Here is an 18817-nt window from a genome sequence, read left to right as displayed (position 1 = left end):
TCCTTTCCAGTGTTGAATTAACCTTGTGAAGTCCAAACTTTGAGGATCTATAAATCCACTTTGATTTACTAATAAGACCATAATTAATTAAGACAGAAGTCATCTCTTTGACAATGATTACCTCTGGAAAGCATAACTAAGCAATATTGATGAGTTTTCTAATTCTCCTTCCCTGCATCACTCAATCGTTACTTATTCTGTCCATCAGTCAACATCTATGGGTGTATACTATGTGTCCCAAAGACAAATTACACACAATCCCTAAACAAACAGAAGTGTAAAACAAAATCCTTTCTAGTGACAGAATGCCACTTCTGTTATCATGCTGAAACCTGAATTCAAGGAGAAACCATTCACAAAGTTATGCTGAGAGAGCTGTTCTAATTGTACCTCTCAGGGGCTGCAGGTACATCATCCGTGGCCCTATTTTGGGTCAAAGATGACAATTATTGCAATGAGGTTTTAGGACTAGTATATTTTAATGTGACTCTGAAATGTATTCAAATATTAACAAGAAAGCTTTGATATCTTCTGACAACCCAACCAAGGAAATTAGAGAAAAGACACTAGTGAGATAGGTGCAGTGCAGGTTGATAGGTGCAGTGCAGGTTGAAGTTCACTCCTAGCTTTAACTCAAAACTAAAACAAAGCACAAATCAAGGAGAGTTACTTGTGCATCTGGGAGTACACCCCAACTAAGGGTGTGGGATGAGGAGTGGTCACTGGGGAATAGCACTGCTATTGGCAGATGGCAGTGTGAACCCATGAAACTGCTCAAGTCAGGGGGTCCTGACAGATTATACTGAAGGGAGGGAGGTATGTGTTGCTCTGTTCCAGGAACACGTGATATCTTTGTGCGTTCATATTCTCATTTACCCCCATATACAGCTACATCTTTCAGACTCTGAGGCTCAAAGAGGTCAAGCGTTCTCACCAGTACATTCTGAGAACTGTGAGTGCAAAGGTTTTAACAACTGCAGGAGAGATTCAAAGCAAGTCTGGGACTCTGATTCTTGAGGTCAAACAGATTGATCAAGAACTTCTCGCTACCAGCACCAGGACAGTATACGCTCAAATTGGTGTTAGGTTCATTACAAACCTCTCTTCAGGTCTATAACTCTACGTTCAACAGAGTTAAAAATATTTGCAATGGGGAGGATGTGGGTGGGAGGGATTAGTTCCTTCAGATCTGAAGCTAATTTCAAAACTTTGCTGGTGGTATGTTGCGGTGATGAAGGACTAACGGCAGCTTTGGGTTTCAATATTGTGGCTATTGATGTCCAAAAGATTCCTGATTGAGGGGAAACAAAAGGATTCTGGAAATGCGGGACATGACTCCACTTTTAGGGGGTTCTTTTGGCTAGCCCAGAGGAAGGGCACATGTAGCCAAAGTCTGTAGGAGGGGGAAAAAAAAAAAAGGCTGTTAGAAATACTAAGAGGCTAAGGGACTCCTGATGCTAAGGAACAAATACCCTCAAGCTACCTAAATAGAGGGGATTTATCTGAAGGAAATAGAGCTTTCTCACGAAATCCAAGGGCAGGAGGTATACCCAGGCCTCACAGGGAAGAGGAAACAGGAAAACCATCAGGGATCAAGAAAGCTACTTGTCTCTCTGTCTCCCTCTGTCTCTCCATCTGTCTCTGTCTATCTGTCTGTCTGTCTCTCTCTCTCCTCTAGCACAGCTTCCTCTGTTTCTCTGGCACATGGCTCAACACGGCTGCTGCCAAATGGCACCTTCAACCCCAGAGTCTACAGATAGTCTACAGTCTTGGAGTTCTTAGTTTTTCTTTGTAACAAACAATTTTTTCCCAAGGAGATTAAGAAATAAACCAAAAACAAAAGCAGAGGCTCCTGGCTTTCCAGAAAGGTGTTCTATTGCTCCTCTCTCTTCCAATCTCTACATTCCAGAGAACAAGGAGAAAGTGATGGGAGAAGCAATACCACTTCACCTCTGACTGTTCATATGACCTGCCTTGGTGAAGGATGGAGCCCTTTCCCCATGACAGGATCAGTCCAAACAGCTTTCACTCTCTTATGCATGGGTGGACAATACGGTATGCTCACAGAATTCTAGCCAGAGGCATTCCTTGTAGGGGCTCCAATTTGGGTGGACTGTTTTAGGTTTTAGAAACTCAGCTAGGTGATCCTGCATTCAGAGTCCTACCCTTCCCCCCTGGTCAGGGTCTCCTCCCCACCCATCTTCTATATTCAGAGCCCCTTGCCTTAACAGATAGCTTTTATTTAGCACTAAATACCATTTTTTTCTGGATACCATCTCAGACACCAAACTGTGCTCAGCAATTATAGTTAATGTTCTTCTTGGACAGTTTACAGATGTAAATTCAGAATCTTTTTTTTTTTTTTTGACTAATAGAAAAATAAACTAATAATCTCCAAAAAACATAAAAACCAATATTCTATCACAAAATATTATTGAAAAGATCAAAATAAAGTTGAATAGATTCCCAACAAGTTCAGACCTATTCCCCAAACCCTTCTCTTCTAAAACCAGCTAAATAGAATCTGTATCTCCATCTCCAAGTTACCAGAAAAAAGAATCTGACACTACCTGAGTCTCTTTCTCCCCCTGACCAGAGTCATAGCAGCCACCTTGTGAGCTGGAGCACAATTCTTCAAAGGAGGACTGACCTAGCTATACAGACTAAAAGGATTAGAAGGCAATGACCTTTCTGATAACAGATAGTGAAGAGATTTCAATAGAGCTTTGAAACCCTAAAGCTGAGATACCAAGGTGTGTAAGACAGGTCATGTTGAGCCCTAAATTAAAGACTTGTTTGTTTTACCATAAAATGAAAAGTCAAAGCTAGAATAAACAGTGATAGTCAGATTCAGCTGATATTTAAGAGGAAAAGGTACTTCAACCTCAGCTGGGTGTATTTGGTCATTGCTCTGTGTTGTATTTTCTATTAAATTCCCTATGGAAATATTAACTAGCTGATTTGTTCCATTGTTTAAATAAAGTGTTTTACATCCATACAAAAAGCAAAATCTACTGCGTCATGTGTTAAATGTTCTGAGGGTCAGGTAACAAAACCTGAAGAAAGCCTGGCCCAGGGTCCCATGCTGTTCCAGCAGACATATGGCCTCTCTTCCCACTTGGTGAATGCCCCGCTCGTGGGTCCTGGAGGAGGGAGAGCTGACAATGCCAGATACTCGCCCAGTGATGACCCTCACACCGATTCCAGACTGACTTGAGAGCTACTGATGAAAGAAGTGGACCGTGGAGCTCCTATTCTCACTGGCAGTAGCAGAGGTTACAGCTGTGGCAACACTGAGTTGTCGGTATGGAAGTGGCAACAAGTACAAATTGTGACATCTAGTGCCCAATAGTAATGGCAACCATTTCCTCACCAGAGACCTTCTTCTTTTTTCTTTTTTTTTTAAAAGGTGATTTTATTTTATTTTATTTTTATTTTGTGTGTGTGTGTGTGTGAGAAAGATCAGCCTTGAGCTAACATCTGCCAATCCTCCTCTTTTTGCTGAGGAAGACTGGCCCTGGGCTAACATCCGTGCCCATCTTCCTCCACTTTATATGGGACGCCGCCACAGCATGGCTTGACAAGCGGTGCGTCGGTGCACACCCGGGATCCGAACCAGCTAACTCCGGGCCACCGCAGCAGAGGGCGTGCACTTAACCGCTTGCGCCACCAGGCCGGCCCCCAGAGAGCTTTTTCTGGAAAACAGCTTTATTAAGATATAATTTACATACCATACAATTCATCCACTTAAAGTGTACAATTCATTGGCTTTTAGTATATTCATAGAGTTGTGCACCCATCACCACAATTTTAAAACATTTTCATCATCCCAAAAATAAACCCCACACCCCTTAAGCATCATCTCCCAATCTTGCCCCCATCTCCCTCCCAGCTCTAGGCAACCACTAATCTACTTTCTGTCTCTATAGATTTGCCTATTCTGGATTTTTCATATAAATGTAAATATACAATATGTGGTCCTTTGTGTCTGCCTTCTTTTACTTAGCAGACTGTTTTCGAGGTTCATCCACGTTGTAGCATGAAGCAGTACTTCATTCCTTTTTATGGCCAAATAATATTCCATTGTATGAGTATACCATATTTTCTTTATCCACTCATTAGTTGATGGACATTTCAGTTGTTTCCACTTTTTGGCTATTACAAATAATGCTGCTATGAACACTTGTGTACAAGCTTTTACGTGGACATATGTGTCCATTTCTCTTGGGTATATGCATAGGAGAGGAATTGCTGGGTCATATGGCAACTTTACGTTTAACTATTTGAGGAACTGCCAGATTGTTTTCCAAAGCAGTTGCACCGTTTTACTTTCCCAGCAGCAGCGTTTGAGGATTCTGATTTTTCCATATCTTCACCAGCACTTATTTCTCTTTTTGATTATGGTCACCCTAGTGGGTGCGAAATGGTATCTCGTTGTGGTTTTGATTTGCATTTCCTTGATGGCTAATGATGTCGAGCATTTTTTCATGTGCCCATTGGATATCTGTACATCTTCTTTGGAGAACTTTCTATTCAGATTCTTTGCCCACTTTTATATTGCATTGTATTTTTATAATTGAGTTATATAGTTCATCAGGCCAGTTTTGAGGCAAGGTGTTAAGGGTTGTTCTTGGCTACCTAAGCCTACTTTTCCATACTTCTCATGATTCTATGAGTTACCAGTAGCCTTTGAATAAAGTATCGGTCACAGCTTCCATTGCAATTCAAAACCCTGAGTGACACAGATTTCAGAACCCAAGGCAGCACACTTCACTTAGAGAAAATCACTTACATAGGCTTTACTGGCAAATCTGTTTCATGGCAGTGTTGTTACTAAAGCCCCAGTTTCTGAATTCATGATTCTAAACTCTTAAACTATGCAAACTCATCCAAGAGGACTTATGGGATTGACAAGCGGAAACTTTGGCAGGTTGAGCAGCATGTAGGAACTGGAGCAGAGAGAAATAGAAAGGAAACTCTAGGAAATGGTTGACATTTCTTGCCATTTTCCTCTAAGATAAAGTAGGCCATTGATTCTTGTCAGTTATTCAGATGATAAGGTTCTGATTTTCTGAATTCCTCTCTCTGCCTTGGTCCTGCAGCCACAGAGACTGCGTTACCCTGCACCTCCCTGCCAACCTGGGCTGGGATCCAGGGACTCCACTAGGATTTTCTTCCAAAGGGTCAGGTCTGCAAAGAAGGTAGGAGTCCTAATTCTATCAGCAGATTTAACTACACATTTGGTTATCAGGCAATTTTAGTTCCTATATCAACACTGCTAACGGTGTGTGCTTTCTCCCACCCCCACCCCGCCTTTTGTATCCTGGATTCTCTAAGGATTCAGGGAAATAAGAATATCCTCCCGCTCAGAGCGATCTGAGCGGAGGGTTAGGAGACAGTTGTCTTCTGCAGTTTCCTGGGTAACATCCTTAGCTCCTCCTCTGAGCAGGAGAGACTGAGGCACAACTGTGGGGCCCTCTCACTCCTCTCCTAAGCACCCAAGTGGGTGCCCTCTTCTCCCAGGACAGAATCTTAGATCCTGTATTTGAAGGGATTTGTTCAAAAGGGAATCCAATCTAAAGCAGACACTGTTTACACTATTAGCCCTCTCAAAGTGGCTTACATTTCTATGTCATTAATCTCTATTGACTTGCATTTTGCCAAATTCAAAGACCACCTCTCAGTTCTCATTCTCCGCCCCTTGTTTGGCTCCTAAGAACAAGATGACTTGTTACGAGTGTGATGATATGAGTGGTGTAGATCTCAGAGAAGGAAACCTGAGATCCTGGGACGAAATGTTTTGTGGTGAGATCCAACCACTTATTCATTCAACAACCATTTCTTAAGCACCTAGTGCCAGACACTGTTCTAGCTGCTGGAGATGCAGCAGAGGAGAGAATCAGGGCCCCTGCTCTCATGCAGCTTCCTCTCCAGTGGTGGCAAGAAATAATAAATAAAAAGATACCATCTCAGATAGTGACAGGTGCTATGAAGAGCAACGTGAAATAGTGAATAACGTGACAGTGCAAGACGCGAAGAGAGCCTCTAATGTAGGGTGGCTGAGAAAAGCCTCTTTAAGAAAGTGACGTTTGTGGGGCCGGCCCGGTGGCGCAAGCGGTTGGGTGCGCGCGCTCCGCTGCGGCGGCCCGGGGTTCGCTGGTTCGGATCCCGGGCGCGCACCGACGCACTGCTTGGTAAGCCATGCTGTGGCGGCGTCCCATGTGGAGTGGAGGAGGATGGGCACGGATGTTAGCCCAGGGCCGTCTTCCTCAGCAAAAAAAGAGGAGGATTGGCGGATGTTAGCTCAGGGCTGATCTCCTCACAAAAAAAAAAAAAAAAAAAAGAAAGTGACGTTTGCACTGAAACCTGGAGAGTGGATTTGGGGAAGAATGCTCCAGGGAGAGAAAACAGCAGCGCCAAGACTTGGATGCAGGAAGAGGTTTAATATGTTGGAGGTTCCGAAAGAAGCCAGCATGGCTGGAATGCAGTGAACAGAGTAGAATGGGATGCGATGAGCTGAGAGAGGCAAGCAGGTCAGGTAGGGCCTTGGAAGCTTGGTAAAGACGCAGAAAGTTAAGTATCTTGCCCCAAGTCACACAGCTAGTAAACGGCAGAGCCGGGATGATATCCAGATCTGGTCAATCCTATCAGGTGTTTTTGTATTATAACCTGGTTTATGCCCAAACGGTGCTGGATGAAGAGGGGATTTACTGAAGTCCTTCTTGGAGATCCCCAAACCCTAAGAAGGGATGAAGACCATTGTCTCACTCTTTTCTCCTCATTCTCTCTTGGGGAAAAAAAAAAACTAGATATGAAAACTTCAAAGTGCACCGTGCTAAATCCAATACAAATCCTGTCTTCTAAACAGAGGATCTGACTTTGGTATCATGGTAAATACCTATCAAACATTTATCATCTGACCTCACAGAGCACACAGAGAAGTTATTTTGGTGTTGCTATGTTTGACCTTATGAGAATTCAATCTCACTGGATTGCCTAATGTCTATTTTTAAACATAAGATCTACTCTCCTAGTAGACACTAGGAAACTTAATATAGCTAAGGAGCTGGTGAGGATTAGCTACTATGTAGATTTTCTGGGTCTTTTATGCTTTGCTTTTAAAATTAGAAGTAAATTGAAGTAATTATTTTTAAAAAGTAAATTTATACTCAAATAAAAAAAAAGAAATTGGCTAATGAAGACCAGATGTGTGTGTATGTATATAAAATCCTGAGATGAGCACTGAACCCGTGGGAGTCCCAGCACTGGCTCTGCCATTAGGCCACGGCTGAAATCTCTGGTACACTTACCACTTGTGCGACATGAAGTAAACTACCCAATGCTGATAAGCCTCCATTTTCTCCTCCATAAAGTGGAGATGAAAACAATGCCTATATCACAGAGCTCCTGTGAAAATAACCCCAAATCGCAAGCGACAGTGCTTGGAACAGACTAGCTATTCCTTGAATAAGTGCCGGTTTCCCTTCCCTTCTCGAGGTCTCTGTTCACTTATCAGAAACATAAGTGTGTCAGGAAGATGATGCTAAGGTGTCTTCTAGAATAAGGGTCATTAGCAGCCAGGCTTTCCTGTCAGACTGGACCACAGGACAGTGAAACCTTTTGCTGTAGGCCAACAGAGAAGTGCCAGCAAGACGGACCAGAGACTGACAGAAAAATCCCAGGGAGATGAGCGAAGAGGCCTCAGGGACCGGGACTTGAAGGACTGGGGTCCTAGAAGACCCCTACCTCAGCTTCCCGGGGCCAATTCATGTTACCAATGCATTCACTTCAACTAATTACTTATGAGATTATTTGTTTCACGTCTGCCCTCTCCAGAGACTAACCTCTAAAGATTAGAAACTATTTTGTTCCCTCACTCCATGTTTGCATTGCTTCACACACAGTAGGCCCTCAATAAATACTTGATGAATGAATGAGCCTCTTTTCTTGTAGTAGATACATTTCTGAAATCGGAGGTGTCACGAGTTTAGCTAAGCTCCTCCATGCTATTGCTGCCTCAGGATCCATTTTGTTTGGCCACCTGGCCCCCAGGGGCCTTAAACTGACACTAGCCCCTCCTGCCAGCGCACGCTCTAGATAACAGCTCACGGAGTCACAGGCAGATGTGAGTTCCTGATGTGACTTCCCCAACAGTCCTTGTGATCAACGCTCTCACCCGCCTTCCAGCGCCTGTCCTTTGTGTGCCCGTCGGATAGGCCCCCGTGGAGCTTACCAAAAGCCTACTCATTTTGGTTTGAATTGACTGCTCCAAATTTAGCCTGGGAACCCCAAAGCACTCCATCTGTGGACCCTAATAAAAGCATGTGTCCCAGGTCCTGCTTCCTCTCCGCCTGCACTCTGTTTTGATCTCTCCATGTGGCCCCTTGAGGTGTACTTCCTCCAAGACTTGTGAGTGATAAACTTCTCTACTTCAATTTCTATTGCGGTCTTTTGCCGAACTTCAGCACATCCTCACCCTATCCTCCACTTAACAAGTGTTAATTTAACAAAGTTGTAACAGCAGGAACTTAATTTTATTTACAAATCAACAATTTTAAGTGCTGGAGTGAAATCAGCCATTAAGAGGAAATTTGTGGTGAATGTAAATTTCCATTTAGCATGTGGATTTTGTGTGTGTGGACTGTTTTTTTTAAAGAGAAGCATACCCAAACTAAGAAAACATAGTAATGGCTCCGTGAGAGGCTTTGAGCATTTAGAGTTTGGGAGACTGAACAGTAGCATCAATTAATCTTCCCACATATCTTGGACTTTATCAGAGTAGGATGTGGAATTTTGGAACTGAGTATGCTCCAGGTGCCTTCACAGAAGACTTTTCTCAGGACAAAAAGCAAAGCCTATTCTTATCCTTCCACCTATGATCTGGCTGGAGGGTCAGTCTAGGTGAGGCTTTCCGACAAGTCACAGAAGGTGGGAATGATGACCGCAGACATCCTAATTGAATAATCCCTCAGTACTTATCACTGTCCCCTCCAAGCCCCTGTGTTTCCAGAGCCACTGGGCCCTATCAATCCCGGGTAAATGAATGGTCAACAACGAACAAGTCTACATAATCTAACAGGTTCAACATCCCAGCTAAATTTGCTTCTCACAGGAGTCTGGATGACTTGACATTCACCTGCTCATACATTCGTTCATTTATTCATGTGATTCACTTATTCATTCAACAAATATTCTCAGTCCTGGAAATCCTGAGTGATTCTGGATGAGAAAAAGAAAGCTTAGACAGAGCAGCAATTAACAGCAGAACAGCTGGAACCAGGAACTCAAGGAACATCTAACCACATATTGTGCCTAGAATATCTTTCTGCCCAGCTGCAGCATCTCCTCTGCAAAACCTTTCTAAATCTCATTGTAAGAAGAATATATGTCTTTTCCCTATTCCTTTGTTAATATCTTTAGTGTAGTGCTTATGACATCATGTTGGAGTCAACTGCTTCCCCGCCCCAGACTGCAAGCTCCTTGGAAGAAGCAACTGTGCCATCAATCACCTTTATGTCCCTGGAGCCCAGCACGGGGCTGGGCATACAGAACTCATCATCCACGGAGCAGTCCTATGGATTGCAGTGAAGCTAGTGGATTTCTAGCTATTGTCAGGCCTGCATTGTCCAATATGGTAGCCACTGCTACATGTGGCTGTTGAACACTTGAAATGTAGCTAGGTAGGGGAATGGAGATATGCTGTAAATGTAAAACACACTTCAAATTTCAAAGGCTTAGCACAAAAAAAAATGTAGAATATCCCATTAATAATTTTTATATCGATTACATGTTGAAATGATAATACTTTGGATATTGGGTTAAGTAAAATATATTATTAAAATTAATTTCACCCGTTTCTTTTCACTTTTTTTTTAATGTGGCTATTAGAAAATTTAAAACTACATAAGTGGCTCACATTATATTTCTATTGGATAATGCTGGACGAAACCTAAGATTATTATTTCAAGTACAAACCACACTCAGCCCCTTGTACCTGATTCTCTAAGTTTTCTCGGTAAGAAGGGGAATTGGGTTATATTGTCTGAATTGAGTCAAGGCTTTCATTAAGCCTAGTTTCAGAATATCCAGGAAATATAAGATGCTTCCTTTTTTTTTTTTTTTTTTGCAAAATCCTAAGAGTCAATACTTCCTACACTTTAGTAGGTTTGCTGTTTTAAAGAAAAAAAATTCCAACTCTTGTCGTACTCACCTATATTGAGTCAAAGTCTTACCAAGGGCATGTAATACCCATGCGGCCAATACTTAAATAGCTCTTCAATTTCTGGCTCTGTTTTATCCTCTCTCTGCCCTCAGCCTCTGGCATCCTGAACCGTCACCCCTCCCATCTCAGCTCCTTCCACTGACCTCAGAAGAGGGCTGGCTCAAATAACACACTTGTCAAAACACCTAGGTAAGCACAGCAGTGGGAGACACCATAAAAATAGATACATGGAAACAGAGTGTTCCGACCGATAACAACCACCATTTACAAACCCCTTTCACCCTCCAAGAAGTTTGTTTCCTACCACAATTAGTTAAATACTAATCACTAATCACTAAACACTAATAATTTTAATTCTATCATCTTAGAGAGACCGATTTTATACAGGTACTGGCAAAGCTGCAGTTGAAGTGATTTTTAAGTTTTAGGTACTCTGTGGCAAAAATCCTCCATGTTTAAATAGAAAAATTAAAATTGACCAACAGAAAATGATCCAAAACAAAAATATTGAAAAATTTCTAAGTTATCTGTGAGAAAGATTAAAAGGGTTGGCCTTTATTGATCTACAGTCAGAAAAATACAAAAATAATGGGTGTCTATGTACATATCACCCTCTGTACAGGAGGAGACCACAATTTGAAACATTCAGCATAGTGTTTGGCTCTAGGTGTTCAAGAAATATTAGTTGAATGAATATATGAACACATAGGTGCTAACTATTTAATGGAATACTGCAATCGCCATGTTTATCTTTTTTTTTAAACCTTGAGTAGTATGGTAGACAGAACACAGCTTCCTCTTTTACTCAGAATATAATTTGAAGTCCCCACCATGGCCTACAAAGCCCTACGTGATCTGTAACCCAACTCTCGTGGACTCATCTCCTACCACTCTCGCCCTTACTTACTCTGCTGCAGCAACTTGAGCTCCTGGTGTTCCTCCAACAAGCCACATGCATTCCTGCCTCACTGTCTTTGCACCAGCTCTTCCCTTTATCTGGAATACTCATTCCTTCAGTCTCTGCTCAAATGTCACCTCCTCAGAGAGGCTTTCTGCACCACTTTCATCAAAACGGCATAACCCTGATCCTGTTGTATTCGTCCTCATGTCATTTATTGCCACCTGACATGTTACATTTTTGTTTGTCTCCCCAAACTGGAAAGTCACTCCCAGGAGGGCAGGGACTCTGTTCATTTTGTTCACTCTGTATCCTTTGTGGCTAGAAAGTGCCTGGCACATAGTAGGAGTTCAATAAATATTTGTTGAATGCATAAACTAACAAACATTAGATTTGTTTGTTAATCTAGACACCCGGATCGAGTCCTACTTCTACTACTAAAAACTTGGGTGACTTTGAACACATGTCCCCTGACACTCAGTTTCTGAATCCGTGAAAGGATTGGTTGGGGAAAGATGTTTCTTAAGCCTCTCCCAGCTCTACATCCTGTGGGGTTTATAGAGCTGTCTTTTACATCCAAATTGTGTATGAAGTTTCAGCAACACAAAAACCTTTTTTTTGATACCCACAAACTACAAGCCCTCTGGGCACCTCGTGACGATTGAAGACCGTGTGCCAAAGGCCCCTGGTGAAGCCTCCCCCAATCCTTCTAGGCAGGATGGATCCCAGGACTTTCTCTCCACTTTGAGGTGCTTTATACCGACTTTTCTTCCTGAAATCTCTTGTAACAGTTAATGCCATAATTATGTTTCTCTGTTTCTCCACCTAGAATGTGAACACCTTGAGAACAGTAATGGATTCTCAGTAATTTTTGTATCCCCAGCACCTCGCATGGTCCATGACAGTTAGTAGGCATTTCATGAATGTTTAGTGAATGAAGGAATACAGGAAGGCCAAAGTGGAATAGGATCATTACTCACATTGAAAACTGAGACCATCACTCTCCCCTCATTGAGGAATGGTGGGCAGAAGGGAAAGCTTTGCTGCCAATAATGATTCATCTGAAGGGGTATAAGAAACTAAACTTATCAGAACCCACTAAAGGCTGAGCACTCTTAACACACTCACATCATTTATTTAATCCTATGACAAGCTTACAAATTAGGAATAATTACTACCATTTTACAGATGAGAAAATTGGGGCTCAGAGAGGATAGGGAATTTGCCCAAGATAGAATGGCTAATAGGATTCACACTCAGGCCTCTTCACGCCCTATATCATATCCATATCACCGAAAGATACATCAGAAGGGTAGCTCTGATCCAATATAAGTATTAGCATGTGGAATGGTGAGCTTTCCTGCACTAGCAAAGCATTTTTACAGTTAAAGGGGATTTTTTTCCTTGATTCAGAAAGGTGGATATAGATAATTCCATATATTATTCTGAAAGGGTAAAGAAAAGATTTACAAGTAGAGTATACTTTGTGCCTTTTGAATTTTTAAAAGTAAAGTTTATTTTTTCTGATAATAAAATGCACTATCTGTTCATTATAGAAAAACCGAGAAATACAGATAAGTATAAAGAAAAAATTTTAGTCAACCATTATCCCATCACTCAGAGACAACCACTATCAACCTTTTTTAACCTTAAGGTTATCATAACCTTTATTATGTTATTATTATGTTAATGTTTATCAACCTCTGAGAAAATGCAGAGACAACTTTTCCATTCAAGAAGAGGAAAAACTCCCATGGTTATTCAAAGAAATAACCTTTCAGTGTAGAAACTGGTTGGAGTCATTCAAGTTTCACCTATAGTAAGGAAGGGTCTCTCCTCCAAAGGAAGGGAGGTGGCGAAAGTCTGGCGGTGGCTTGGAGTAAACAGACCCAGGCTCACATCTTGATTCTAACATCTACCTCCTTTTACCCTCAGTAAATCATAAAAAGCCTCAGTTTCCTCATCTGTAACAGGACAGTCACCTCATAGTGTTGCTAGGAGGGTTTAGAATGAGAAAACATGCAAACACTTAGCACCGAGACTGGCCCGGAGTGAGTGGGCCCTCTTTTAATTGTAAAACTTTGGCGGAAGAGCCCAGAGGAAGGGGTGAAGAATGATGAGACATCATTCTTACCTCCCCTCCATTGGAGAAGATTCCAAGTTCTCATCTCTAGTCTCAGAAGAAAAAAGAGCTTTAAGCCATAAACGCAAACACACAACAAAATGGCTTGATTTCTGAGAACACTTTGAGGCAGGAGAAATTTGGGGACTCTCAGCTCCCCTAGGAGGTCTTCCTCACTGACATTTCTCTACCTCTAGCTACAGCTCCTACCTCCTTTCCCCTTCCCCCCACCGTGGTTCAATCCTAGACATCTCCTTGCTTTCTCCCTGCTGCTGCCTCTCTGATCTGAGCCCTCCCAAAACCCAACTTTCCAATCTGCCCGTCAGTCTAATTTTCCAATAACAGCAATCCACTCTCCTAAACCCTGTTCGGAAGTTTACTGATTTCTTGTTACCCATGTCATCAAATCCGAAACAAAAAAATGTGGTTTTCAAGGCCTCGACCGCCACCTACCTCTTCCCTCATGTTTCCCTCCACTCTGCTCATTCTGACCTTTACCCTGGTATCCACCTTCTGTCTGTAGTCAGAGCAGGCTGAACTTCACTGCAGTAACTCTTTACCTGAACACCTTGACCTGGTCAAAGGACAATGCAACTTCAAAGCAGTGCTTTGAATCACTGTCAGCTGCTCACATTTTAGAGTAAATGGCTTTTCAGATCCTCTGGGGGGTAAATGTTGGTTAGACAAGGATATGAGCATCCCAGACACCATTAAAGAGAAGGTTATAATGGCTGGGATCGACAGATTTCCCCTTCTCAACATTGCCCAGGAGTCACAGGTCCCTATTTCCTGTTCCATTTCCCACAGGTGGCTTCTCTTCTGCTTTTCCTTTCCGCATCTCCTGCCCATTCTCCAAGGCACAGGTCATGCCCCTTCTTCTCAAGGCTGTCACAGAGCTACACCCTCTCTTCTGGCCTTCCACAGTACCCATGGGCAGTCCTCTCCCCGCCCCTTATTTATTCAGCACATAGTCTCACACTTGCCATACTGCTCTCTAACTTTTTCCATAAAGTCCTGGAGGGCAGGGACTGTGCCTGCTCCCCACTTGGTAGTTGCTTGGTAAATATGCGACCAGTATTCTAGACTTCTTCCCTGACTGACTAGTCACCCTAATCAAGGCCATTTTATGGGCATTTCAACTTCAGCTCTGCTGGCTTCGGTCAGGCAGCACTTTTAACTTTGGGTAAGATGGGCATTCTGAAATGCTGCACATCTATCTGTCACCCACAGAGCCTTTCTACTGATATTATTAGATTTAGGAAGGGACATCACTGACCGACAAAACAAAAAACAAACAAAAAAACCCATACTCAAAAAAAAAAAAATTAAAAACAAAAAACCCATACTCAAAGAGAACAAGTGAAAGTAGAAACCAATCCAAATAGAGAGGAGGTGATTCCTACTGTTCTCATTTTAGGGCCTTCATGAAGGTGGGGAGGGAAAGAGCTGGAAGTCGAGGGAGACCCGTATTTTCACACAGTATTACTTAATTATGTTTACTTAATTATTATAGCAGCCTAGCCCCGTGCTAGGCACCCACGAGACCTCCTGTCACTTGAAGGTTCTAGAGCAGCCTTCTCCGCCTCTGCCCCACCCCATACCCCCTTCTCCTCAGCTCAGGCTTTCAAGATTGTTCCTACGCCTTGGGCCGAATGTAAGCGTTTCAGCACATTTCTGCAGTTAGGCAGGACCCTAAGTAAATCCCCAGGAATGAACAGCAGCAGCAGTCACAAGGAGCTGGGCTGGGGGCGGGGGGGTGAAGGAGGAGGGGGGGGTAACGAACGCCGCTGCTGCAGGCGGTCCTGTCACTCCGGCTGACAGCAAGCGCCTTCACCTTCAAGTTCTTTACCAAGGCGGCGCCCGCAGAGAGCAAGTGCTTAGCTCCGGGGAAATGAACTCGAGCTTAAAGCAGAGGGAGAGCGCAGCCCCCCGCGCAGCCCCTGCCCTCCGTGCGCTCGGCCCGGGCCCGGGGACGGAGGCCCACGCTACCTGGCGTCCGGCTCCTCCTCCGACTCCGCGGCCGTCTCCTCCTCCTCCTGCTCCTCCTGCTCCTCCTCGCCCTCCGACTCCTCCTCGGTCTCCGGCGCTCGGGTGACCTCCTCGTCCCCGTCGGAGCCGAAGGCGCTCTCCCCGGCGAGGGTGCTGTCGCTGCTCGCCATCGCGCCGCTGGGGCCGGAGCCGGGGCCGGAGCCGCCCGCGCGCCTGGTGTTCTCCCTCTGACTGCGCCGCTGGCCCGGCCCGGCCCCGGAGGCGGCTCGGGTTCCCGGCCCGGGGGCGGGCGAGCCCCGCGACCTTAAATAGAAGGCGTCAAAAAGTTTCGCCACCGAGCTTCTGGGGCCCGGGCTCAGATTCTCCTCCTGCCTGCGCGTCTGCCAACTTCCCAAGCCCTCCCCGGCCCAGGTCCGGCACAGCCCCGACGGCCCTTTGGGCCCCGGAGAGCACCACTCCCGGGGGCGCAGGCAGGCCGCACCGGGGTGGTGAAAGGGGGAAGGCACCGGCCGCGCCTCTCTTCCCTCTAGACTGGGTTTGGTACGTTGCTATTTCCAGTCGAGCTACCTGATGGGCCCTTTATCCCAACCAAGGAATAACTACTCCTTAATGAGCAGAGCGCGTGCTGGGTCAGGCACCCTGCGAAGGGTCTCACTTCCATCATCCCCTCACAACTCTGCTGTGGTATGTTTAACTGCAACGCTGGTTTCAGAGATGAGTAAAATGAGGCTCAGAAGAGCTTGGGTAGCCAGCTTGCCCAAGGTGTCCTAGCTAGCAAAGCGACCCAAGGGGAAACAAAGCTCGGTCTGCCCGTTTCAAAAGCCGTTTTGAACCACCGTTCAGGATTGGCTCCCTGTATGTGTGCACATCAATAGCGTATTCCTCTGCCTCAGTGGCCCCTGGATTGTTCAGCCAGGAAATTTTTATCTCCACTAATCTTAAACCTCGAAGAGGAATAATTTCCCCTGCATTGGCCAGAGGCTAAGTTTTGTCTGAAACTCAACCCCAAGGCCCTAGACTTTTTGGTTGAATCCCCCTCATGCCCATGCTTAAAACCCCTCAATAACTCCCCCTTGCTCAAAGGCTAGAACCTAAGCTTCTTAGGAAGATAAACCTGGCATAACAGCCCACATCTTACCTGTCTGGTCTCTTTATTTTTTAAATTATTTTATTGGGGTCATATTGGCTTATTATGTAAATTTCAGGTGTACATTATTATATATCAGTTTCTGTATAGACTGCATAATTTACCCCTGTCCCTTCTTTAGAAATCAGGAGCTCCCAACATCTATCAAGTCACACCACTGTGCCTTTATTTACACAGTTCCTTCTGCCTGAAAGGTTTTTCCCACCTTGATTTTCCTGGTTACTCATCATTCAAGATCACCACCTTTCTCTGACATCTCCAGGTTAAGTTCAATACCCTTCTTCCAGGTTCCCACATTATCCTATATTCAAATTATGTTTGTGTCTCTTTCCCTCAGTAGACTTTGTAAGTTTGTTACTCATCTTTGTCCCACCATCCCCATCTCTTACAACCCAGAAGCTAGCAAAGTACTTAGCACGGAGTAAGTGCTTAACAAATGTTCCCTGAACTGAAGAGAACAGGACCAAACCTGCTGAGTATGCACAACAGGGAGAGATATCTTTACAAAACATAAAGATATTCTTTTCATGAGGATGATTTTATGGCTAGAACAGCCAACATTTATTTTCAATCACAGCAAATTCTATTCACAGAGTTGTTAAATATGATGACTGTAAGTTGTTAAATATGTATTCACCAGTTACAATAGCTTGTGTGCATGCATTAGGTCTGTGGACAAAGAACTGCAGATAGTTCAGACACAGTACAGGAGCAACAGGTAGTGTGCATGAGAAGGGAAGACAGCAGAGTCCAGCCTTCCAGGGTTCACTGAACCAGGTTTAACATCAACAATATTCATTCTCTTGGCTTTTCTGTTAGTAACCCAAATGACTGCTCACCTAGGACAGAAAGAATTCAACCACAGCTGTGGGAATCTGTTAAATACTAATCAAAACTACAGCCGCTGTATATTCCTTCCATTCAACTCAAAATCTCCTGGGAACCCTAAGTGACGTCAACAAGATTTATTTGCAAAGATTCAAACCAATCCAAAATTTAGAATTGCAGTACAGATTGCACATTTTTAACTTTCAAACACTACTTTCTTCAGGAACATCACATGCAAATATACAGAAATGGTCAGATCAATACAAAAAGAAAATAAAGGAATGTATTATTCACCTCACAATTAAGTAATTCATATTGAAAATAATTTAAAAGTCTAAAAAGTTCTCATATATTAAGTTATCGGACATATTTGGCTGTCACGAGGTGCATAATCTTAGGCTTCAGTCTATTGATTTAGAATTGAGTATAAGTTTGAATTGAGTATAAGTTTATTAACTTCTTGATCTATTTGTTACAGCAAAATAGCTGAAAAGCAGCAGCAGTAAGATGGGGGGGTGGTCACTGAAAGCTAAGGAAACAGTGGCAGTAAAGGAGTCCACACCATCGTAAATTCTGGGGCTTCATTAGGAAATGTAATACTGTAGAGGCAGAAGCCCTACACACTTACCCATCCCTGAGAGCTGAACAGCGTTGCTACAGAGTACTATGACTATTGTTTATTGCTCATAATGATCACTCCGAGTCATCAATAGAATACTAATTATACTCAACATATTCTGATAAAGAGTTTCACAGTATATAATACATTTTAGGAAAATTGCCAAGAAAAAGAATATACAAAGCTTAATTGCTTCAGAAGTGTTAAACATCAGTAATCTAAAAAATTCACCTATGTGAAGGGGCTGGCCACACGGCTTAGTGGTTGAGTGCACGCGCTCTGCTACTGGCGGCCCGGGTTCGGATCTCGGGCACGCACCGACGCACTGCTTGTCCGGCCATGCTGAGGCGGCATCCCACATACAGCAACTAGAGGGATGTGCAATTATGACACACAACTATCTACTGGGGACTTGGGGAGAAAAAGGGGAAAAAAAAAAAAAAAAAAAGGAGGAGGATTGGCAATAGATGTTAGCTCAGGGCCGGTCTTCCTCAGCAAAAAGAGGAGGATTGGCATGGATGTTAGCTCAGGGCTGATCTTCCTCACACACAAAAAAATTCACCTATGTGAAAAGCTTCATCCCTAACTACGCCACAGAAATAGGGTGTTGATGTGGTTAGTTGGCTAACCCAAGAATGAACTTGATTCCAAGATTCTCTGTGTAATCTAAATAATCAAGCACAATAACGGGATTCAGTTCAGTTCTGGATGATAACTACAGCCACAATCTCATCTCAAAAATAACGACTTTCCAGGCCAGCCTGGTGGCATAGTGGTTAAGTTTGCGTGCTCCACTTCAGCAGCCCAGGGTTCGCAGGTTCAGATCCTGGGTGCAGACCTACACACCGCTCATCAAGCCATGCTGTGGTGGCATCCCACATATAAAACAGAGGAAGACTGGCACAGATGTTAGCTCAGCGACAATCTTCCTCACCAAAAAAAAACAAAACAAAAGTAAAGACTGTCACAAGAAAAAAAAAACATATCAACAA

The 18817-nt window shown here is 43.6% G+C and overlaps 1 protein-coding gene across 1 annotated transcript in view; it reads right to left on the bottom strand.

The window, feature by feature from the left end:
* Positions 1-15454, bottom strand: part of CMYA5 (cardiomyopathy associated 5) — an 87918-nt gene extending 72464 nt beyond the window's left edge. The window contains exon 1 of the mRNA XM_058568853.1: positions 15232-15454. Coding sequence (XP_058424836.1) covers positions 15232-15401 — 170 coding nt within the window. The 5' untranslated portion in view covers positions 15402-15454. The remainder of the gene's footprint in view (positions 1-15231) is intronic.
* Positions 15455-18817: the final 3363 nt, after the last annotated feature.

Source organism: Diceros bicornis, chromosome 1 (genome assembly GCF_020826845.1).
Source record: "Diceros bicornis minor isolate mBicDic1 chromosome 1, mDicBic1.mat.cur, whole genome shotgun sequence".
In the NCBI taxonomy this organism is placed as follows: Eukaryota; Metazoa; Chordata; class Mammalia; order Perissodactyla; family Rhinocerotidae; genus Diceros; species Diceros bicornis.
This window is presented reverse-complemented; position numbering and strand designations above follow the sequence as displayed.